Source organism: Myxine glutinosa, chromosome 1, assembly GCF_964187855.1.
Source record: "Myxine glutinosa chromosome 1, kmMyxGlut1.1, whole genome shotgun sequence".
NCBI lineage: Eukaryota > Metazoa > Chordata > Myxini > Myxiniformes > Myxinidae > Myxine > Myxine glutinosa.
Genome location: NC_136261.1, coordinates 77,691,153 through 77,706,550, shown reverse-complemented (window position 1 = coordinate 77,706,550; position 15,398 = coordinate 77,691,153). Strand labels below are relative to the sequence as shown.

At 42.0% G+C, this 15,398-nt stretch overlaps 1 protein-coding gene across 24 annotated transcripts in view; it reads left to right on the top strand.

Moving 5' to 3' along the window:
* Positions 1 to 15,398, top strand: part of CHERP (calcium homeostasis endoplasmic reticulum protein) — a 66,108-nt gene that overhangs the window by 16,154 nt on the left and 34,556 nt on the right. For 6 of the 24 annotated variants that reach the window (XM_078773685.1, XM_078773666.1, XM_078773634.1 and 3 more), the window contains exons 3-4: positions 1,022 to 1,659; positions 10,034 to 10,171. In XM_078773685.1, the coding sequence (XP_078629811.1) occupies positions 1,022 to 1,659; positions 10,034 to 10,171 (776 nt within the window). Of the gene's footprint in view, positions 1 to 1,021; positions 1,660 to 9,776; positions 9,816 to 10,033; positions 10,172 to 15,398 lie in introns of all 24 variants that reach the window. The other 18 variants (XM_078773652.1, XM_078773629.1, XM_078773609.1 and 15 more) reach the window with 5 other exon arrangements.

Genomic DNA, 15,398 nt, shown 5'->3' with positions numbered 1-15,398 from the left:
TCCCCAATCCAAAACCATGATCTTTTCTCTCTTCATTAATCTCACCCACCCCAATCCTTCTTCTGCCCAAATTTCCTGTTTTCCCTCCTGAGTGTTTCCTTCTGTATCCATTACCCTGTGCGTGTTCTCCTGCCCCCCCCCCCCCCCCATTCCTCCCCACACCCATTGTTGATCCAAGACTCCCTCTGCCTTGGCTTTGATCATTGCTGTTGGTGTTTCCCCTCTCTCTCTTTCAACTGTTCCTTTTGCCCTGTTGTGTCTGATGTGTTCAGTGTACTAATACTAGCTCTTCTACGAGCCTCGACTATGTTTACAAAAAATGAAAAAAAAATTATGATTAAGCATTAAGTGTTTCGTATCGGTGTCCGTGATGTCCCACCTTTTGAAGAGTAATTTCCATTATTTTTTATCTAATTGTTTTTTCATTTTTTAATTTATTTGTTTTTTCCCCTAATTTTAAATTATTTCATTTTTGATTTGTTATTGAAATACCAGAATTTAATGTGCAGGGAATTATACCATTCCATTTGAAATTCTTCTAAAAACCCCTGGGATGAAATTGTGTTGGTGAATGTCACACGAATGTGTTGATGATAACCTGAGAGTCATTTTGATGAATCACCTCATTTTGTGACAGCGTTTAGAGAGGTAAATTAAACATAATAAGAGAAAAGGTTGATGGTCGGTTTTTTATGTGATCACTTTGTCAGTAATTACCTTAAATGTATGTACTCGTATTTGAAGCTGTGCTATTGAAGAATGGAGGGCCAGCAAACAAGTACATAATAAGATGAGGCGATGAAAATGTCTTCCTGCCTGAAAGTGATTGGGTTTGTGTTTGTTTGTTTGCTGTTCCCATTTGAGCACTCAGATCATGATGGTGGGATCCCAAGAAAGGCAGCATTTGCCTTTCATTATCTGTTTGAATAAGGTCTAATGTTTACAAAAACAGTCTGCCATTCTATCACCTACCCATCATCAGATGTTCGGTTTGAACTTGCTTTCGTTTTTGCCCTGGTAGTCCTAAAGCAGCAGCAATCTCGGATGTCAGGCACCGTAGGTGGGGGTGGAAACAGCCAGGGACCATCTCCTTGGCAGCAGCAGCAGCAGCAGCAGCAGGATGCTACAGAATCTTTATCACAGAATCTTCCACCATGGAGGAAGTTGTCACAAGGTCCATCGGGTGGTCCAACACAGAATCTTCCACCTTGGCAACAAGGACCTTCACCTCAGGCTCAAAGTGGAGCCCCTCCACTCCCTCCTTGGCAGCAGAGTGGGAGCCAGGGAGGAGGTCCCTCACAAGTACTTCCTCCTCCCTGGCAGCAAGGGCCACCGCTACCACCTTGGCAGCAGGGTCCGCCACTGATCGGGCCGGGACTTGGAGGTGTGCCACCCTGGCAGCACGGTGCCCCAGCGGCCGGTGCCGCGTTGCCTCCTTGGCAGCAGGCATCACAGGTGCCAAGTAGTGCACCACCACCGTGGCAACAGCAGGGACAGGGCAGTCCTGGACAACAGGGCCTACCACCTTGGCAGCAGTCCTCCCCTGTTGGTGCAAGTGGAACAGAAGTGTGTGCCACTGGACCTCAAGTTCAAGAACAAATACAGCAAAGTTTGCAGAACCTGGAGCAGCAACAACAACATCTTATGCAACAACAGCAGGTGTGTATCCTTGAATTACCCTGAGTAGGTTAATGTTGGCTTTCTCATGTTTGCTTATCTATATAGCCTTGTATATATTTATCTTTAATTTGAAGTGTACATTTAACATAGGTGTTTTATATAGGTGAAGGATAGTTTAAAATGCTCTATTTACACTGCACGTAAAAGGCTGAGAAAGCCGAGTGGGCTGCCAAGGCCATGGCGTTCAAATTTCTTTGTGAAGGAGGATCTGCCAGCTGGCCTGGTAGTCGGCCCTTTCGTCTTCTCTTAGGATAGCAGTTAGGATTCGGGTTGGGCAAACTCTGACTCATTCTAGTTGATCAGTTTTACATATTTTGATACCATCTTAATCTTTATCATAGTGATCTCCAAATTTTTTTTTTTTTAACTTGACTTAAAAATAGTTTCTTCCAGTTTCTTGACCAATGGTTTCTTAATCTCTTTAAATCAATTTGACCCTGTATCTCCTCATCAAGTCTTTTGTAAACACGGTTGTTCTTCAAGTACCTTTGTGTAGCTTGTATGATCTAACACGGAATTACCCATTTGTTCCAAGGAATTTAGATGCATACGACCACATTCACGTTTCTCGTTGACCCACCCACACATTGTGTGGTCTCTAGTCAGTAGTCAGTTTCTCTTCACGACCTCAGCAAGCTTTGGCTCTGTGAAGTGTCCCTGCCTGCCCAGGGACGTTCCAAATTGTTGCCGCTGCTTCTGCTGAGCAAAGCGTCAGAAGTGCACCAGCGCAGAGTTGGGTCTTCTTTTAACGGCCGAATATTCTTGCATTATATTTTCTGTTTTATATAAAATAAAATTTAAAAAACCACCTTTAGAGGCCATTTTTCCCCGCAAAGCGGGGGTTGGCCTTTTTCGGGAACCATGGTTGTTGTTGTTTTTTGGTCCCCTTTTTGAAGCAATGTTTTACGGCCGGATGCCCTTCCTGACGCCAACCCTTTTTGCCGCCTTTAACGACAAACAGGGAATTACCAGTGAACTGGTACTGAATTAGCCGACCTCGGAAGGATGACAGGCTGAGTCAACCCCCCTGGCGTTAATTCAGCGATTGACCGGGATTCGAACCCAGGATCCAAGGATCCTAAGCCAGCACCCTAGCCGCTAGCCCAACACCAGGGTTCTCTGTTTATCTATCTATAATTCCAGTAATCTCTGTCTGTACGTTTGTACGTTTGTCTGTCTGTGACCGCTGTTTCTCGACAACCACGGGTCCGATATACTTTTAACTTGCCAGGTATATTGCTGGGGACCCGAGGATGTGCCTTTTCAAGGTTTCATATTAATCGGACAATTACTTACCGAGCTATGTCCAAAAAACGATTCAACCAATCAGAGAGCAGCGAACGATCGCGTGTGCCGGCGTTGCGAATGGACCAAACCATTCCATGTAAATAGAGGGGGGGGTTCTGTGGTCGTTGCGAATGGACGAAACCATTTCATGTAAATAGAGGGGGGGGGATTGTCACTGTACTCGCAAGCCGTTCGCCGTTCGCTTTGGCGTTGCGAATGGACCAAACCATTTCATGTAAATAGAGGGGGGGGATATAATTTTAGATAGATATATAGTACGGGCATATATATAGTACGGGCATGCCCTAGTTATCTATCTATAATTCCAGTAATCTCTGTGTGTCTGTGTGTCTGTGTGTCTGTGTGTCTGTGTGTCTGTGTGTCTGTGTGTCTGTGTGTCTGTGTGTTTGTCTGTGACCGCTGTTTCTCGACAACCACGGGTCCGATATACTTTAAACTTGCCAGGTATATTGCTGGGGACCCGAGGATGTGCCTTTTCAAGGTTTTAAATTAATCGGACAAGTACCTACCGAGCTATGTCCAAAAAACGCTTCAACCAATCAGAGAGCAGCGAGCTATCACGTGTGCCGAACCGTTAATGCAATGCAAGCGTTAATGCGTTAATGCAAGGCTTTTCTTTTTTTCCCTCTTCTCTTTCTACTTTTCCTTGCGATTAAATTGCAAACAGCCAAAATACGTTGGCGCTAATTGAATAATTGGCCATTAACACTAAAATAATCGTAACTGCGATATGCCAACTTCCGGACAGTGAAGCCTTCCCTGTTGTTGTTGTTTGCAGCAGCTGTTTGCAGCAAGGCAAGGCTTTTCTTTTTTTCCCTCTTCTCTTTCTACTTTGCCTTGCGATTAAATTGCAAACAGCCAAAATACGTTGGCGCTAATTGAATAATTGGGCATTATGTTTTACAACTAATAAAAACGAATTTGCGATTCATTCGCTTTCCTGCGCGTTTGTGTACGCGATGGCGATTTCTTTACCAAACTCCGGAAGCCGTTCGCTTTGGACCGAACCATTGCATGTAAATAGAGGGGGGGGATTGTCACCACTCGCAAGCCGTTCGCTTTGGACCAAACCATTTCATGTAAATAGGGGGGGGGGATATAATTTTAGATATATATATAGTACGGGCATGCCCTAGTAATAATAATAATAATAAAGGAGTCTTGTATAGCCCCATCAAGCAGAGTAAACGACCCTCATGGCGCTTTACATTATCATGCGAACGCACACACACCGCACACACATACACAAACAAACACACACACAGACACACCTTCACTCTTGCCCTATTCCTCTCCCTCCCAGTATGCACAGAAAGAGGAAGACGCAGCAGGATGGAGGCCTTTTCACCCATTGAGCCTGCTAACTTAATCTGTTTAGTTTACCGATGTACTAACCACATCCTTACCTTGAACATAATCTAAACCTAATCTCGCTTCACCGCCAAGCCTCTTATATTTACCCTACATGTCACATTTATTACTCGAGGAAGATAATATAGCCAGGGTAACAGCACACACACAATGGCCTACTGTTTTAAAGAAATATCGTGGGATCTTTGACGTTCAAAATTGATCTGCAGATGTGACAGCTGACTGTACAGCACCACCGGAAGATTGGCATGCTCCGAGATGCAGCACTCCAGTGTAGATTTTACCAGGGTGACAGTTGAACTCGAATTTGATTTCCATAGGTTTAAAAAAATCCATGACTATGCAACTCAGAAGGTCTCCCAACCAATGACTATAACTTCTGTTCTGCTTAGCTTTTGAGATACGATGGGATTGGCACATTAAGCTAACAACTCTTAAAGGATCATTCCATATTGTTGGAATGGTCAGGCTTTCCAAGGTCAGGCTTTCATTGTAGATTTGTTCATTCGTGTTGACAAAATGGACAGTTAAATATATTGGTGAAATGTAATTTGCAGGAAAGGGTTTTAAAATTAATGTATGATATTATCACATTCAAATATTTTAATGCAGCATGAACTTGGACCACCCTTGCATGATATTTGTGCTTTGTTTGTTTTGCTTGGCATCAGCATTAATTTAGTTTTTGCTTTCAGGACTTTTATCTGTGGGACAAGGTGTGGAAGGGGCAGGAGGGGGGAGGTGGTAGAATGTATGGATATATATATATGTATGTATGTATGTTTGTATATGTACATATGTATACATTGGGGTGCAGGAGTATGCGTCTACTTGAATCAATGCCAAGCTTTCTCATCTCAAAACGTTGTTGACGGATTCGCTCGAAATTTGGTGGAGAGGTTGTGGGTGTGTGACAAGGACGAATGTATTAGATTTTGGTGAAGATCCGGATCCGGATACTAGAATCTTTTAAGTGATTCTTCACCATTGAGAGACGGGGTCAAAAATGATATGTAGCTCGATATTTCAAAAAGTTGTGGACGAGTTATGACAAAACTTAGTGGATGGGTTGCTTCGGTAACAAGAACAAGCCGATTTGATTTTGGTTCAGGTTCGGTTCCAGATTTGTCCGATCAGTGGGATACAAAATGTAAACTAATCAGCCTGGCGGAAATATGCGCCCTACCAAGTGCCATTCGATTTACCTCCACCACCGGAGGTAGACAGGTTATGTTTTTACCTCTGTCTGTCTATCGTTTGTTTGACTTTCTGTCTATGAATAGGATATCTCAAATGGACAAAGCTGGGTGGACAGGGTGAGTGTGTGACAAGGACTAATTGATTCAGTTTTGTGGAAGATCCGAATCCGGTTAGGAGATTTTATTTTCATTTTCACAAGTGATTCTTCACCATTAAGAAATGGGGCCAACAACGATATATAGCACGTGACGATATCTCAAAAAGTTGTGGATGGATTAGGACAAAACTTGGTGTATGAGTTGCTTAGATGATAAGAACAAACCAATTCGATTTTGATTCAGGTCAGCAGATGCGGCATATCAGTGCTTCCACAAACTGTTCAGCCTGGTAGAGGTACGGTACACACTATTCCGAGTGCCATTCTAGTTTATTATAGCTACTAGGGGAAAAGGCCGTCAAAATTACAGGTGCACAACGCACAGAGGATTACAATTAATACAAAGTTATGGATTATGTCCAATGAATTTTTTCAAATTAATAATACAGTCCAAGAAATGAGACTTTTCCTGGGGAGGATTTGCAGTGATTACCAGCAAGGATGAGCAGTGTCAACAAATCCGTCAAAACATTGCATATTGGAATGAGAGCATTGTAATAATAATAATAATTCATTTATTTTGTATAGCGCTTTTCATGAAGCCCAAAGGCACTTTGACAGAGTGCAAAACATAATGCATAACAAAACATGAAAACAACAATTGCAAAAAGACAAGAATCAATAGGGAAATATTTAAAGCAAAAGGAGGGAGAAGGAGAAGTGATAGTCAGGGGTTAAATGCTGTGGGTTGAATGTTGAATGCAGTGCTGAACAGGTGGGTCTTGAGTGATGTTTTGAATGTGGTGAGTGAGGAGGAGTCTCTGATGGTGTGAGGTAGTGAGTTCCAGAGGGTGGGAGCAGCGATGGAGAAGGCCCTGTCCCCCCAGGATCTGAATTTGGTCTGGATGGGGGGGGGTCAGGAGGTTGGTACCAGCAGAGCGGAGGTTGCGGGTGGGAGTGTGTCTGGAGAGGAGGTCAGCCAGGTAGGATGGGGCCAGGTTATGGACCTGGTAAAACAAAGCACAATTGTAACGTTAGCATAACCACCCTGCCCTCAACCTTCAACCCCCCTCCCCCACCCCTCACCCCACAACCCCCCTCCCCCACCCCCCGCCCCACCCCCCACCCCACAATCCAACCCCACCCCCCCCTCCCCCCTCTACTCTCACTCATTTTGTTTCTTCTAAGTATTATGTGCACTGCCTTTTTATAGGTAAGCCACAAATAGTACATACAAGACAAACAAAATGATCCAACTGATTAAAATTTGACCACAGCTTTAAGTTTATTGTGGTTGTCTTGCCTGTCTCTTGTGGACCCTTGGTGGATAACTGGCTCGCCCACAAGTTGTGTGTGCTTAATCAGGAAATGTCCCAGAGCAGTCAGCACACACACACATCCTCAAATCTCAAATCTCCACAATGATTGAGAAATTTTGCCAATTCCTTCTACTAACATGTGAAAGGGTACTCAAGGTTTAAATGTCTCATTCTGCTCAAAGTGATCACAGATTGCCAGGCTGGTCAGGCTCTAGCATTCCCATTCCTGCCAGTACCTAACATTATCTGCCTTTCTCATTTTCTCCCTTATTGCATGATGTTGTAGCACTAGTTCTCCACCAATCAGAATGTCATATCTCCCAATGGCAATCTTCGAACCAGTTTGGCTTCATCATCGTCATCATCATCATCATCATCATCGTCATTTAACCCTGGTGTTGGGCTAGCGGCTAGGGTGCCGGCTTAGGATCCTAGGATCCTTGGTTCGAATCCCGGTCGATCGCTGAATTAACGCCAGGGGGGTTGACTCAGCCTGTCATCCTTCCGAGGTCGGCTAATTGAGTACCAGTTCACTGGTAATTCCCTGTTTGTCGTTAAAGGCGGCAAAAAGGGTTGGCGTCAGGAAGGGCATCCGGCCGTAAAACATTGCTTCAAAAAGGGGACCGAAAAACAACAACAACCACGGTTCCCGAAAAAGGCCAACCCCCGCTTGCGGGGAAAAATGACCTCTAAAGGTGGTTATTATATTTTTATATCGTCATCATCATCACGTGCCTTGCCCAATGCAGAGCGTTGTTGCTGTCCAAGCAAGTTACTGGCTACAATCCTGATCGGCTCACCTCTCCTACTCAGGAAGTCAGGGCAGGAATTTGGAATTTGTTCATGGTGCCAGTGATAGCTCACCTACTTTTTGCGAAGGACGGCATGGGATCTTTAATGTCCACCAACCTCCAAATAATGCCGGCAGATGCGATGTCCAGTTTACTATATCCGAGGGATGACACACACATTGATGAATCACTCTGCCTGTGAAACACTGGAATGACAGTTTATAGCTGGGTTGATATGCAAACACAGGCTATACAGCTTATAGACGAGTGTGCTTACCTGTAGGCCATTCTGCTAGCCCACTGTTTGGCTTCGGATCTGGATCATCATGGTTTGACCAGGAAGTGTCTTCAACGTGTGTTGGTAACAGAATTGGCAGAATCAAAACTGGTAGCCCTCGGCAGTAGCTCGTTGCCCAACCAGTATTTCAGATGTATGGAATGTTTGGGGGCAATTAATGAGGTGTTGAGGGGGTGGGAGTGGGATAGGAAGGGTTTATATAGCTTTTTTATATGTATGTCTCTTTTCATAAGAAACATTTTGAATATAATTAAAATGAATGAATGAATGAATGATCGTTTTAAGGCCATTTTCCCCGCTAGAGCGGGGGTTAGCCTTGCAGGCCCCATGACAATCATGGTTCCCTGTTTGAGGCAATGTTTTTATGGCCGGATGCCCTTCCTGACGCCAACCCTTGGTCACGCTCTTACGATGCACAGGGATACGGTGTACCTATTCTAAATCGGGGTACACACCATGATCATTCATCCCAGCAAGCTGGTACTCAATTTGCCGACCTCAGAAGGATGACAGGCTGAGTCAACCCCCGTGGCGTTAATTCAGCGATCGACCGGGATTCGAACCCAGGATCCTTGGATCCCAAGCCGGCACCCTAACCGCTAAGCCAACACCAGGCTCAAATTCAAATTTTTTCATTCATTCATTCATTCATTGTATAATTTAAATAAACATAAATGCAAATTTTGCATGTGGAAAAAGTAAGTACACCCCCTACATTTATCACTACTTCAAATACCTAAAATTAGAATCAGGTGCACCAGCTCAGGTGCAAATGCTTAGAACATCGTTAGAGAGGATCTTGGAGGAACCTGTCTTATTTAAACCTCAGACATTTAGTTTGGGCCATTTAGTTTAGTTTGAGCCATATTTGAATATAATTAAAATACCCTACACAAACAGTTTGTGACTACATATATTTCTCGCGTAGAGAAAAATTTATTATTCTTCTTCTTTTAACATCCATTATTAACCCACCTTTTGCTGTGGGGTTGGTTGGGGTAAGTTTTGCCGGAGTTTTCATGAACTGGCTGGCCAGGCCTGACGTTCGACTAGTTAGGTCAGTAATTTGGAATTTGGCTATGGTGCCGGCGATAGCTCGCCTACTCTTCCCGAAGGACTTTAGGATCTTTAACATCCACCAATGAATGGGAATATTCCCAGGGATAGACAGCTTAGAGATGAGTGTGCGTACCCATAGGCCATCCTACCATCTTTGCAGAGAAAATTTAATATGTGAGAGAAAAACACAAAGGTGGACTAGTGGAGAGAAAAGAGGAGGTTAGGAAATAAGAGTAAGTCGCAGTAAGGAATATATGTATTTGGAGGACAAAGAAGTATGGATGGTGAACTATTCTGAAATTTTTATGTTTGTAATACATAAATACTTGAGGGAATGTATGAAAGATGTGATTGGGGTAGAAAGGGTGTGTCAGAAATTTTTGCTAAATACCAGTGGATAGCCCCAAACGTTATTTGTTTTATCAGCATCTCTGCCGTATTCAGAATGAACCCTGTGTTCATCTTTTGAGCATACAAATTCTGCTATTCAGCCAGCTGCTGACCATCCATGCCGCTGTGTGGGCGCATCCCTTGCCCACTAGACATCTAGTATAAACAGGCCATCATCTGGTATTGTGCATGTCAAGCTTTGAGGTTTAATCTACGTGAATTAAAATTCGTGACAATTGACTTTGTTTGTTGTCGAACTGAAGGTGCTGCATCCCGGAGCATACCATCCTTTGCACGGCACAGTAAGCTGGCGATTCCATCGACCCCCGTTTGCTGCTATCTTATAGGCTTTAAACATATCACAATATTTTTTCAATAATTGTCTTATATTAACATGAATAGGTGGCCAGAGCAACTGCTTCACCATTCCAAATATATATGCAACTTAAATGCAATAATGGATATATGGATGGAGTATAGATGTTGAAAACTAACATTTTTTCCGATGCATTGCCCCAAGGAGCAGATTGAAGCAGCATTGCTTGCGGCCCAAGAACAGCGTCTACAGGATCATGCATCCGAGGTGCAGGTGGATCTCGAGGAATTTGATACTGTGCTGCAGCCTATTATTGATTCGTGCACCAAGGATGCCATTTCGGTGTGTATGTTCTCTTGATGTAACAGTAACAGTACACAAACTTTACTGGAACGGCACTCAGTAGAGAGCATACATACCTCCGCCTGGTTGGCCATATCACTCAACGGTGAAGAATCACCTAAAAATTAAATAATTCTCATATCCGAATCCATATTAAGATTTACACCAAAATCGAATAGATTCCTCCTTGTGACACACACAACCTGTCCACCAAGTTTCGTCCAAATCCATCCATAACTTTTTGAGATATCCCGCAATGTATAGTTTTTGGCCCTATCTCCCAATGGTGAAGAATCACTTGAAAATTAAATAATTCTCATGTCCGAATCCATATTCAGATCTTCACCAAAATCGAATATATTTGTCCTTGTCAGACACCCAACCGATCCACCAAGTTTCGTCCAAATCCGTCCACAACATTTTGAAATATCCTGCTATGTATCGTTTTTGGCCTGATCTCCCAATGGTGAAGAATCACTTTAAAAATTCTAGTAATCGGATCCGAATCAGGATCTTCACCAAAATTTAATCATTTAGTCCTTGTGACATATGCTACATCTCTGCCAAATTTTGTCCGAATCCGTCCATAACTTTTTGAGATATTTTGTTCACAATCAAACAAACAAACAAACAAGAAGACGTCATGCAGAGCACGATACTTGTAAGATCCACCCCCCCCCCCCCCCCCCCCACATTCTATCCCCCAAAAACTTTTTTGCAATTGATCCAGAAAATTGTCCATTTCATCAAGATAAAAATTGACTATCTTGATCAAAGCTCGGGTCAATAGGATGAAAAGTGACGATTTTTAGATGAAAATTGATGGTTTTAAGAGTTTGACCTGGAGTTGACCTTTGATGTTTTGACCTCAAAAATATTTGGTTTCCCAATTCTGTGAGGCACTGTGCAAATGCTGTTCAATAATCAAGTCAATCGGATGAAAATTGATGACTTTTCAGATGAAAATTCATGATTTTGGAAGTTTGACCTAGATTTGGCCTTTGACTTTTTGATTGCAAAAATAATTAGTTTCCCTATTTCGTGACTCGATATGCAAATGCTGTTCAATTTTCAAGTCAATTGGACAAAAATTGACGTGTTGTCAGATGGAAATTGATGATTTTGGAAGTTTGACCTTAAGTTGACCTTTTGACCTCAAAAATAAATGGTTTTCCAATTTAGTGACTCAATATGCAAATGATGTTCAATTTTCATGTCAATTGGATTTAAAATGGCGATTTTAGAAATTTGACCTCCAGATGACCTTTGACCTCAAAATCAATAGGCTTTTCAATTGTGACGACCTCTACAACTTTGTGAAGATCGGTTGAAAATTGTGACCTGTATGCCGGTGACAAACCAACAAACAAACACGAAGACGTCATGCGTAGCACGATACTTGCAAAATCCCCCCCCCCCCCCCCCCCCCCCAAAGTTTTCCATTGATACAGCAAATTGTCCATTTCATGAAGATTAAAATTCACAATCTTGATCAAAGCTCGGGTCAACAGGATGAAAATTGACGATTTTTCAGATGAAAAATGATTTTGGAAGGTTGACCTTGAGTTGACCTTTGACCTTTTGACCTCGAAACTAGTTAGTGTCCCTATTTAGTGACTCGATGTGCAAATGCTGTTCAATTTTCAAGTCAATCAGATGAAAATTGAGGATATTAAATATTTGGCCTATGTTGACCTTTTGGCCTATGTCGACCTCAAAAATAGATGGTGGTTGAATTCAGTGACCATATATATATAAATCCTATAAGAAGTTTGTCAATCAAATGAAAATTGGTGATTTTAGAAATTTGGCCTATGTTGACCTTTTGGCCTGTGTTTACCTAAAATATAATACGTGGTTGAATTCAGTGACCAGATATGCAAGTCCTCTTCAAATTTCAAGTCAATTGGATTAAAATTGAGGATTTTAGAAAGGTGTCCCATGTTGACCTCAAATATACTTGGTGGTTGAATTCAGTGACCAGATATGCAAGTCCTCTTCAAATTTCAAGTCATTTGGATGAAAAATGAGGATTTTAGAAATTTGGCCTATGTTGACCTTTTGGCCTATGTTGACCTTTTGACCTATGTTGACCTTTTGGCCTATGTTGACCTCAAAAATACTTGGTGGGTGAATTCAGTTACCAGATATGCAAGTCCTCTTCAAATTTCAAGTCAATCGGATGAAAATTGAGGATTTTGGAAATTTGGTCTATGTTGACCTTTTGGCCTTTATTGACCTCAAAAATACTTGGTGGTTGAATTCAGTGACCAGATATGCAAGTCCTCTTCAAATTTCAAGTCAATTGGATGAAAATTGAGGATTTTAGAAATTTGGCCTATGTTCACCTTTTGGCCTATGTGCACCTTTTGGCCTATGTTGACCTCAAGAATACTTGGTGGTTGAATTCAGTGACCAGATATGCAAGTCCTCTTCAAATTTCAAATCAATTGGATGAAAATTGAGGATTTTAGAAATTTGGCCTATGTTGACCTCAAAAATACTTGGTGGTTGAATTCAGTGACCAGATATGCAAGTCCTCTTCAAATTTCAAGTCAATTGGATGAAAATTGAGGATTTTAGAAATTTGGCCTATGTTGACCTTTTGGCCTATGTTGACCTCAAAAATACTTGGTGGTTGAATTTAGTGACCAGATATGCAAGTCCTCTTCAAATTTCAAGTCAATCGGATGAAAATTGAGGATTTTAGAAATTTAGCAAAGTTGGTGACCTTTGGCCTATGTTGACCTATTGACCCCAAAAACAATAGGCTTCTTGCTTTTGACCAACTCTACCATTTGGTGAAGTTTCGTGAAGATCGGTTGAAAATTGTGACCTGTAGGCCAGTGACAAACAAACAGACAAACAAACAGACAAACAGACAAAGAAACAGACAGACAGAACCACAAACACAACCGACCAATATACTTGAAAAATCTTCGATTTTGCAAGTAACAAACAAACCAGACAGGGGTGAAAACATAACCTATATATAACCATAACATAAACATAACCTACTACATCCACCTTTGGTGGCGGAGGTATTGGAATGCTGGGTTGGATAGTATGGGGGTTGAATTGTATGGAACAGGTTAATCAGATGAAAATGATAAATTAATTAAAACGCAGATGCATTGGCATGACCATTCTGTTCCTCACTAAACATTTATCGAACAATAACAGGCATTCCTAAAATATTTTGATGGACATTGCCTCTGGATAACCATTGGACAAGATGATGCATGGTGTTGACAAGATGTACACAGAAGGAAGCTTCAAGAAGGAAAAACTGGAAGTTTGGATGGACTTGGTTGTTACCCTGCACTTGCGAAGCGAAAAGCAGGGTTAGGCATTCGGGTGCATATGTGGCGTACGTGTTTCAATTCATAAATTTCGAAAATTTCATTCATTCATTGGTCCGATTGACACGAAATTTTACCATAGGAGTGCCCCCGCCTGTATACATTTTTTTATTCAAAATTATGACGTCATAGGTCACGTGGTACGGACGCCATCTTGGAAAAATCACCAAATGTCCATCTGTCCGTTCCCAGGTACCGCAAAAACGGTTGAACTGATCGCAGCAATATTTTGGGTGGGTAATCCTGGGACCTGGAGTAAAATAGGATATGTTGTTTTTCCAATTTTCCAGTTTTTCCAAACACGATGGAATAATATTTACCGATATGAACAGTGACGTGGCTTTTAATGAAATTCTGCAAATACTGTTTAGATTTTGATGAGAATTATGAACCTGCCGCGAATGCGGAAGTGGACAGATTACGGCAACGTTTTTCATGGAAGTCATTCACGAACTTGCTGTCCATGTCTGACGTGTGACCGAAGGTGCTACAGGAATGTGGAATTTATTGGTTTCATGCTTTAGCATTCGCCGTTTCTGCATCAGTCTGTTTGCTTCCGGCCTCCCAACCGTGTGTAGCACGGGTACCTCACTAGTCTTGGAAAAACGTTGCACCTCTATCTCCCAAACCGCTGAATGGAAACATTGTCAAGTACTCCTCATGGGGAAAAGGAGATGATGATTATGTCATCGGTCGGTGCCTTCATTATGACGTCATAATTCGACACGTACAATGCTTGATCTGATCAGTATGAAAAAAAAAATTCCTCTGCAACTGTTAGTGACTCGATGGACACTAAATTTTCCGAATATGAGCGGCTCCTGTATAATTTTTTAAATGACAATTATTACGTCATAGGTCACATGGCACAGGCGCCATCTTGGAAAAATCGAAAAAAGTTGCACCTCCATATCTCCAAAACCGCTCCAAGTACTCCGCTTGGGGAATAAGATATGTTGATGACGTCATCGGTCGGTACCTTAATTATGACATAATTTGACAAGTACAACGCTTGATTCGATCAGTATGAATTTTTTTTTTCCGTGCAGTTCTTGGTCCGATTAACATGAAACTTTCACCATAGAAGCGCCTCCTGTAGAATATTTTAATGATAATTATGACGTCATATGTCATGTGGTACAGGCACCATGTTGGAAAAAGTTCGCACCTCTATATCTCTGAAACCTCCCGGTGTGTACCCCGGTTTAGAATAGGTACACCGTATCCCTGCGCATCGTAAGGCGACCAAGGGTTGGCGTCAGGAAGGGCATCTGGCCATAAAAACATTGCCTCAAACAGGGAACCATGATTGTCCTGGGGCCCGCAAGGCTAACCCCCGCTCTGGCAGGGAAAATGGCCTTAAAACGATCATTCATATTCATTTCATTCTATATATATATATCTCTGAAACCACGCCATGGAAAAATATTGAGACCTGGCTCCTTGTCAACTACTTCCCATGGGGGGGAATAAGATATGTTAATGATTATGTCATCGGTGCCTTCGTTGTGACGTCATAATTCGACAAGTACAACACTTATCCGATCATTAAAAAAAAAAATTTCTCAGCAACTGTTGGTCTGATGGACAAGAAATCTTCATCATAGGAGCACCTCCTGTGGAATATTTTAATGATAATCATGACGTCATCGATCATGTGGTACAGGCGCCATCTTGGAAAAACCCAAAAACGTTGCACTTCTATATCTCCAAAAACGCTCCATGAAAAAAATAGAAAAATTTTTTTAAATGAAAATTAAGGTAAAATTGTCATTGTAAAGAACTCCATATGGGGAATAGGTGTTTTTAACGATGACATCATTGGTGTCATAATTATGATGTCATAATTCGACAGGGACAACGCT